Source organism: Oncorhynchus keta, chromosome 5 (assembly GCF_023373465.1).
Source record: "Oncorhynchus keta strain PuntledgeMale-10-30-2019 chromosome 5, Oket_V2, whole genome shotgun sequence".
Taxonomy (NCBI): domain Eukaryota; kingdom Metazoa; phylum Chordata; class Actinopteri; order Salmoniformes; family Salmonidae; genus Oncorhynchus; species Oncorhynchus keta.
Window position 1 is genome coordinate 20,702,327 of NC_068425.1, and position 8,938 is coordinate 20,711,264.

Genomic DNA, 8,938 nt, shown 5'->3' on the forward strand with positions numbered 1-8,938 from the left:
AGAATTTTGAAATGAATAATGGGCAGATATTGTACAATCCAGGTGTGCAAAGCTCTTAGAGACTTACCCAGAAATACTCACAGCTGTAATCACTGCCAAAGGTGATTCAAACATGTATTGACTCAGTGGTGTGAATACTTACGTAAATTAAATATTTCTGTACTTAATTTTCAATCAAATTTGCAAAAATCTCACTTTGCCATTATAGGGTATTGTGTGTAGATGGGTGAGGGGGAAAAACAATTTAATTAACATTGAATTCAAGCTGTAACACAACAAAAATTTGGGGTAAGTCAAGGCACTTTACATTTAGGAACTTGCATATCCTGAGGAAGCAGCCGTCATTTCCTGGTCAATGAAACAAAAAGAAGGCCAATGATAAGACGAAGGCGTAACACACACACATAGACAATTATGCCCCGCCCTCTCCGCCTTCCTGCTCCTTGCGTACTCCACCTCTCATTCCCTGTGGCCCAGCCCGTCTTTTCCTTCTTCCCCTGTCCCTATGTGAGCGCCTGCCACTCTGGCTCCTGGCTGTGGTGCTGTATCAGTGTCATCACTCAGGATGGACTCCCCACCACTCTACCTGCCTCTGCTGCTGCTGACCTGTCTGCTCACCCTCTGTAAGGATCCAGCACTCTACTCTACTTTCTGAGCTCAGATAGGTTACCTTTAGTTCATATGTGTGTCTGTCTCTCACATCACTTGCTTTCTATTCTTATTCCTCCTCCTCTGTCTCCCACCACTTATCTCCACTCACAGGGCAAGGGGCAGGAGCTCAGTCATGTAAGTATGAGATACAATTACTTTCTGTGTTTGATGCCACTTTAATAAATGCACCATAGAGCTGGAAGAGTCCCAGCATAGAGACAGTTTGAGGGCAGTTGGTCCTCTCTACGGTTGATAAGCGGCTATTTTTATGCCTCACACAAAATAGTTATTTTTGTAGGAATTGGGTATTGTGAGCGTCTGGCTTCCTTGACATTTTCATATTTTTCATTTGATTTATTGAAGGTATTTTAAGCGGAATACGCAGTTGGTTTCATTGTTTTGTGTCAGCATGTGAACAAGCTTCTGAGATGTTGAACCTCTTTGATCCACCTACATTCTCAGATACTGTAATGGTTTTATTTTTCTCAGCAACTTAGTTCATTCTGAGCTCTTGGTGGGGTATTGAGAGGGAGCTGGTGGCATATAACTGTAATAACAGACCGTATCTATTCCCCGAAGGCTGAGTCACAAATTTGGCTCCAAAGTACTTTTGGCTCAGGTCTCAGCCTTTTCTCCTACATGGCTGAGCTGTCTGTGTTACCTATTCTAAAAGCATTACCAGGGAGGATGTGGAACACTTTGTTGTGTCAGCTCAGGCCCAATAATGTTGTTGGTATTGAGTGCGAACAGGAGCCAAGGTAAGGCCACAGACCTCCCAGGGGACAGTTGGTCTGTGTTTGTTAAAGTGTTTTCCTCCTTTCCTTCCTCCTCCAATTCCTGCTTACTGGGAGGGCCACCAGGCACACCTCCTGCTTACTGTGGAGGGCCACCAGGCACACCTCCTGCTTACTGTGGAGGGCCACCAGGCACACCTCCTGCTTACTGTGGAGGGCCACCAGGCACACCTCCTGCTTACTGTGGAGGGCCACCAGGCACACCTCCTGCTTACTGTGGAGGGCCACCAGGCACACCTCCTGCTTACTGTGGAGGGCCACCAGGCACACCTCCTGCTTACTGTGGAGGGCCACCAGGCACACCTCCTGCTTACTGTGGAGGGCCACCAGGCACACCTCCTGCTTACTGTGGAGGGCCGCCAGGCACCAGGGAAGGGCCTTCCTCTGTCGGGAGGACTGGAGTAAAACACAGAGGGAACTCCCTGGCTAGTCTTGAAGAATAGTCCATTTAGCCTTGGTTATTTTGCACCCCAAATAGTAGTTTGCATTAGCCTTGGATGTCATTGTGTCTTTGTGTGTCTGTGTGTGTTTGTCCAGTATTCACCATAGATAGTGTGACACTCAAACTGGACCCAAGTGGTGAGGTAACCAGTGGAACCTTGATGAACCTGAACTGTGAGGTCAGCGTCAGCCATGACCAGTCCCACCCCATGACACACAGCTTCAACTTCCTGCGAGACGATGTCCTGGTCTACTCCAAAAACACCACCGAATTTGCGGCACTTCACCAACTCAACCCGGCCAGGGCTGCCAACTCTGGCACTTACAAGTGCCAGGTCATAGTTCAAGACAAGAGCAAAAGCAGCAGAACCCACAGACTCACAGTCACAGGTACTGCTGAAATGGATCCATGATTATATTGACTTTCTGGTAAAACTCTCTAGATCTCTAGATCCCGTAGGGCGGTGCACAATTGGCCCAGCTTCGTCCGGGTTAGGGTTTGGCCGTCATTGTAAATAAGAATATGTTCTGAATTGACTTGTCTTTTTAAATAAAGGTTAAATAAAATAAAATAAAAAAATATTTCATTCATAATCCATTATATGTAGGTACATACAGTATCAAGTATTTTCCTCCTGATGATGCATGGTATGTGACATCCTAGTGACTGACATTGATTGTTCGACCACAGGCTTGCAGACGCCTGTGCTGCAGGTGACCTCCCAGATCCTGTTTGAGGGGGATGAGGTGGCAGCTACCTGCAGCGCCCCAGATGAGTCTGGCTCCCTGCTCTTCCACTTCTACCAGGACCAGGATAAGATCAAGCAGGTGAGGGCCATTGGGAACTCAGTGGGGACCAGGCTGGAGCTGAAGCATGCTGGGGACAAACACCTGCGCTGTTACTTTGAAATCACCATGCTGCCTGACGCTGGGAGGTCCAACAACAGTAACACTGTCAAGGTCATGGTCAAAGGTAAGTGTGGGGTTGAATGCTGACTATAACTGTTGCATTTGTTATTGGAAGGTACCGGTTCAGATTTACAGTAGCTATGGGCATTATGCTTCTGTGTGCTTCAATATTTGATCACCTGTGAGAAAATACATTTTGGGTTAAAGTGTTTCCCTGTTCTTCTGTTGTATCATTAGAACTTTTCATCACACCTGTCATGAACATTCTTCCTGGTAAAGACGTGATTGAGGGTGACATTGTCGAGTTTGTCTGTCGAGTGGTGAACCCCCCATCCAATGTGACGGTCTTCCTGAACAAGGACAAGAGGGTGCTTAAGACAGCCTCCATTAGTCTCAGTCATTCGCTCAGAGTTCTGGCAGAGGACTCTGGGGAGTATGTGTGCAAGGTGGAAAGAGGCAATGTGCAGAAAGAAGCCTATGAGAGCATCAAAGTCAAAGGCAAGTATTGGATGTCTGACTGTGTTGTAAAAGGTTGGGCCACAGCGTGTGAGCGTTTTCTAACTTAATTTAATGTTTCGCCATGCCAAAGTGTCTTTGAATTTAATGTTTGACACTCTGCTTTTTCTGTCTGATTCCCACAGAGTTGTTTTCCAAGCCAGTCCTGGTGATGAAGCCCAGAGAGGTGTTTGAGACAGAGCGCTTCACACTGAACTGTTATACTGACCGCTATTCCCATGAGAGAATCAACATTGAGGACGTGAAGTACTCCCTGTACAGGAACCAAGTCCTACTGACATCAGGAGGGAACTACAGTGCCACAGCACACCCCTCCCTTAATGGAAATTACTCCTGCCAGGCCCAAGCCCAAGGAAGAGGCCAAACCAAAAAGATCTTCAAAAACAGCACACAGATTGTCCTCAAGGCAAAAGGTGAGTCTCGTTGTGTGGTGTGGTGGTTAATTTCTTTACTTTCAATTGAGGAGAGACAAACTTATCACACAAGTCAGAGATATGCTTAAACTGAATCTTTATTCACTTATTAATAAGGGAGCATGTCAATACAACACACACATATAAAGTGAATCGATTGAGTGCCCTAAGATAATGATGGCTGGTTAACGAATCAACCTCAGATGATTCGTTGAGAGCCTCGAGACAAAGGTACAAAGGTCTTTTATAACCGAGATACACCCCCTTCAGTCTACATGACAAACAACAGATGTATGGAATGGGTTACAAGTTTAAGATTGGTTTGAAAGATACTGTCTGCTGTGAATTATAAGTATCTGCTGTAAAAACTTCTCATTGTGTAGAAACCAGGGTCTGGCCCCGAGCCATCTCTCCCTGGTAGCTTCCAGTCAGGCACACAGACACTAATCATGCTATGGAATGCGGCCTTGTTAGGTTTAACACACACAGATAGATGAGTGTTCTAACAACCCCTTATTATGTTGGATAAAACAACCATTTGATGCAATAACAGCCTTATAACAATCGTGTAATTTCTGTTGTGACAGTGGATGGGGTCAAAACACTCTTAAAAACACTCTCATTCAACATTCTCAAACATTGCATGTGCTTGATTTTCTAACGTTTTTCTCTTCTCTGGTCGCTTTCTGTCTTATTCGTTCTCTTTTTTTGTTCCCCCTCTCCCTCTGTCAGTGCCTGTGTCAGTCCCTCTTCTGAGCGTGGTAGGGGGCAGGTTGATCCTGGGCAAGCCCTTCCAGCTCCAGTGTCAGAGTGACAATGGTAGTCTGCCCATTACCTACACCCTGCTGAGCCCCCACAGACAAGCTGAGTTCAGGGTGGTCCGCAGACCCTGGGATCTGGCCCTCTTCAACATCACCTCCATCCACAGGAGCTCTGACATCCACAGCTTCTCCTGCAAAGCCGAGAACAACCCCAGTCAGCCCTACATGGAGAGCTCAGGAGATCACCTCCGACGCACTGCCACCATCATAGGTGAGTTGGCCACACCACCTGTTTATAACAGAACCAAATGTATACATACATACATACATACATACATACATACATACATACATACATACATACATACATACATACATACATACATACATACATACATACATACATACATACATACATACATACATACATACACACATACATACATACATACATACATACATACATACATACATACATACATACATACATACATACATACATACATACATACATACATACATACATACATACATACATACATACATACATACATACATACATACATACATACATACATACATACATACATACATACATACATACATACATACATACATACATACATACATACATACATACATACATACATACATACATACATACATACATACATACATACATACATACATACATACATACATACATACATACATACATACATACATACATACATACATACATACATACATACATACATACATACATACATACATACATACATACATACATACATACATACATACATACATACATACATACATACATACATACATACATACATACATACATACATACATACATACATACATACATACATACATACATACATACATACATACATACATACATACATACATACATACATACATACATACATACATACATACATACATACATACATACATACATACATACATACATACATACATACATACATACATACATACATACATACATACATACATACATACATACATACATACATACATACATACATACATACATACATACATACATACATACACACACCTACATATGGCTCTGGTTTATAAAAGGGAGATGCTGGTACAGTCAGTCTAACTGGTGACATAGTAGATTTACTGTAATGACTCAACAACATTAATTCCCCACAGAGCCAGTGTCCAGGCCAGTACTGACCTTGACACCCAAAATGGGGGACGTGGCTGAGGGGGAGGACCTGACCCTAACCTGCACTGTCCAGCGGGGCACGCCCCCCATCACCTACACATGGTATCACACAAAGAGTGCCCTGCCCCTGCTGTCCAAGACCACCAATGACATGCGATTATCCCACTCGGTTCAAGGTGTCAGTAGAGAGCATGGAGGCGGATACTACTGCGTCACTAACAACCCATCCAATGACAGCCAGAGGAGTGCCATGGTCACTGTTGGAGGTGAGAGAGGAAGGGATCTTGCAGATGAAAGTCTTATCACACAAACACACTGGTGTGTGACTACAAGTCATTTAGTTAAATCCACTGTGGCTGAACTTGACCTGAGGTAACCTTTGTAACCTTGCTGTCTGCAGTGAAGTTGGCTGGCTGGAAGAAGGGGCTGATCGCAGCATTCTGCATCCTGCTCACAGTGTCTCTCATCATCATCATCCTCGTTAAGAAATGCCTTCTTCCATTCAGAAGAGAGGGAACAGTGGAACTGTCAGTGTGAGTAGGCCTGACTTTGACTTCATCATACTACCATAGTCTATTCACAAACCATTGAATGTTCAGTGATGCACAATTCTTTGTTTGGGAAGATGTGAATATTAAAACGATAAAGGCCATATAGGACTTTCCTGTTTCATTGTTCATTGTGTTTTCTTGTTCCCCCTCTCTCAGGAAGCCAGCAAGCACTAAAACAGACGAGACTCTGAGGCTGACCCATGGAGAAGTCAATGAGGCTGCCAATGGTAAGATCTGTCTACTGATTTACTGTACAGTAGAACCTATATTTGCTGTCAGGACTTCACACTACTAAACCATTGGCCCATGATAGAAAGTTTATAGAGTCTTGCAGACCCCTACCATCTCAGCCCTAACCTTGCTCCAACCCTTCATCCTCTCAGGATGTCATATTTCCATTCTGTGTGTTCCTTCCTCCTAGCTTGGCTATGGGTAAAGAGCAGGTGAGGGGATGCATACCTAATATGGCAAAGCAATGAATGTTTCATCCAATTGGATGTGACCGGTGTCCTGTATGACTGACCCCTGGTCTCTGTGTTTTGCAGTCACTCCTGGGGTCATGGGAAGGAGCGTCTGGAGTGATCACGTCTCAGGCTCAGGTGAGTGTACCAGAGTTCATGAGGTCAACTCCTTCATTTCAACAGTAGGATCATTAACTATGTGACTATTCATGTCTAACATTAAGTGTGACTTGTAGAGTCTGACGACCAGACCAGCGAGGAAACTACTGAGGTACCTGAGCCACAATACACTGAGGTCCATCCCCAGGAGGTAGACCCCACCAGAGGTAAGAGACTGACCCATCCTCTTAGCTGGGAGGTGCTAGGCTTCAAATACGCATGGAAACATTATTATTGATCTATTGCTTAATGTCAAATAATCATGAGCTGTCCACTTGCATTTTTTGATTATGTCCCTATGAAGCATTTGTTTTTGCATTTCTAGCCCCCGTGAAGAAAGGCACAGACACTGTGTACAGCGAAGTGCGGAATTCGAATCAAGGTAAGACTGATATCCTGTTCAATGTTCACTGAAGCCCTATATACACTGAGAAACAGCAAATTAGATGGGCTTCTTCTCTGGGGTTTGAGAAATGTGCCATGCAGGAAACCAGGCCAAGCCTAACTCTAAACATCTGCATTGTCAGTGAGAGAGGGTGCCGTTAAGCCGGTCGCTTAGCCAGCTGTCCACTTCCTGCTCTCGTCAAAGGGAACTTCCTGTTATTACAATCCAACCCAAACACAGGGTGCATCTGTCAAGTGGAGTCAGAGGACAGACTGCTCCCTTGTTTACCCCTGAAATAAGAACCCACACGCCAACCATATTGTCCATTGTTGAGTAATTGACCTACTCCTTGCAAATGTCAATGGTATTTGTATCAAACAATGTTGCAGCGCAGGGGAAGAGAAAACAATCATGGGCTTTGGCCTGCCTCTATATTGTCAAACAATGGGCTTGTCGGCAGGGAAACTGACTAGTAACACACACATTAGTGGTTGTAATGCGATAAGCCCAAGGCGTCAGTCTTGAGGAGACGTAGAGGTTCTGGGTGGAGGGTGTTGTTTTGGGAAAGGAGGAGGCTCTGGGTGGAGGGTGTTGTTTTAGGGAAGGGGGAGGCTCTGGGTGGAGGGTGTTGTTTTGGGGAAGGAGGAGGCTCTGGGTGGAGGGTGTTGTTTTGGGGAAGGGGGAGGCTCTGGGTGGAGGGTGTTGTTTAGAGGGAAGGAGGAGGCTCTGGGTGGAGGGTGTTGTTTTGGGGAAGGGGAGGCTCTGGGTGGAGGGTGTTGTTTTGGGGAAGGGGGAGGCTCTGGGTGGAGGGTGTTGTTTTGGGGAAGGGGGAGGCTCTGGGTAGAAGGTGTTATTTTCCTGAGCTTGTCTCCTGCTCTTGTTTTTGTAGGTGAGTCAGCGTCCGAACAAGCTGACGGCGTAAGTAGAGCAATGTACTAACAAATACACTCATGTACGTAACAGTACTGTTTTACACACAGTACATAGACCTTATGACTGTTTTGTCTTAGAGGGACCCCTTATGGAGAAAATCAGATTCAACACAGGAGGAGGAAACTGCTGGAATACACAGAAACAGACACTGGCTTCTTCTTGTAATTTTTATTTTATTTTGTCTATTTCAGCAAGGCTCAGTTGAGTATGCCCAGTTAAACCACAATGACCATGAGTCAGAAGAACCAGAGCACGAACCCCGGCCTGAACCAGAGCCAGAACCAGAACAAGGATCAGAACGAGACTGACAACTTGAATGACCACCATCAATATTTATTCTCTGATTTATTCAGCCCATTGAGCTGTTATTGATTTGAATGCATTTGTATATTTTCTATATTTTTTACACCTCTTCTTCTTAACCTTTTGTACAGTCTTTAAATGCCTGTAATTATGCCTTTGTGAATTGAGAATAAAACAATGCAGCAGAATGGGAGACCTTGTCCTGTGTCTTAATGAGAAAAAAAATGTTATTGACGGTTTCCGTCACCTCTCCTGAGAACGTGCACATAGGATGTGTGTTGTTACCTAGAGGAAAATACACACAAATACATTTTCCTCCATTGTGAGCTGAGCTCCATGGACAGGAAGGAAACCTTTTGAAGCCTGCAGGATGTAGTGACAGTCATGCGCTGTGACACCCCCGTAGAGAAGTGTGACAATATGAGAAAAGAAAGTCTATACCCCCTGGTGG

At 44.6% G+C, this 8,938-nt stretch overlaps 1 protein-coding gene across 2 annotated transcripts; it reads left to right on the forward strand.

Moving 5' to 3' along the window:
• Positions 1 to 468: 468 nt before the first annotated feature.
• pecam1a (platelet and endothelial cell adhesion molecule 1a) lies at positions 469 to 8,680 on the forward strand. 2 transcript variants are annotated; one of them, XM_052519040.1, is made up of 15 exons: positions 469 to 623; positions 763 to 786; positions 1,983 to 2,276; positions 2,578 to 2,859; positions 3,033 to 3,293; positions 3,437 to 3,724; positions 4,457 to 4,756; positions 5,680 to 5,961; positions 6,096 to 6,228; positions 6,403 to 6,473; positions 6,792 to 6,845; positions 6,944 to 7,033; positions 7,192 to 7,248; positions 8,141 to 8,169; positions 8,376 to 8,680. In XM_052519040.1, the coding sequence occupies exons 1-15, from the start codon at positions 566 to 568 to the stop codon at positions 8,490 to 8,492; spliced, it is 2,340 nt and encodes a 779-aa protein (XP_052375000.1). In that variant the 5' UTR covers positions 469 to 565; the 3' UTR covers positions 8,493 to 8,680. The 2 variants fall into 2 exon arrangements, with proteins under 2 accessions (XP_052375000.1, XP_052375001.1); XM_052519041.1 differs by lacking the exon at positions 8,141 to 8,169.
• The last annotated feature ends 258 nt before the right edge of the window (positions 8,681 to 8,938 follow it).

Coding starts and splice junctions, on each gene's coding strand:
- pecam1a (XM_052519040.1), top strand. CDS start 566: ATGGACTCCCCACCACTCTACCTGCCTCTGCTGCTGCTGACCTGTCTG. Junction 7,034..7,191: donor GGAGGTAGACCCCACCAGAG/GTAAGAGACTGA, acceptor TTGCATTTCTAG/CCCCCGTGAAGAAAGGCACA. Junction 8,170..8,375: donor CGTCCGAACAAGCTGACGGC/GTAAGTAGAGCA, acceptor TGTCTATTTCAG/CAAGGCTCAGTTGAGTATGC.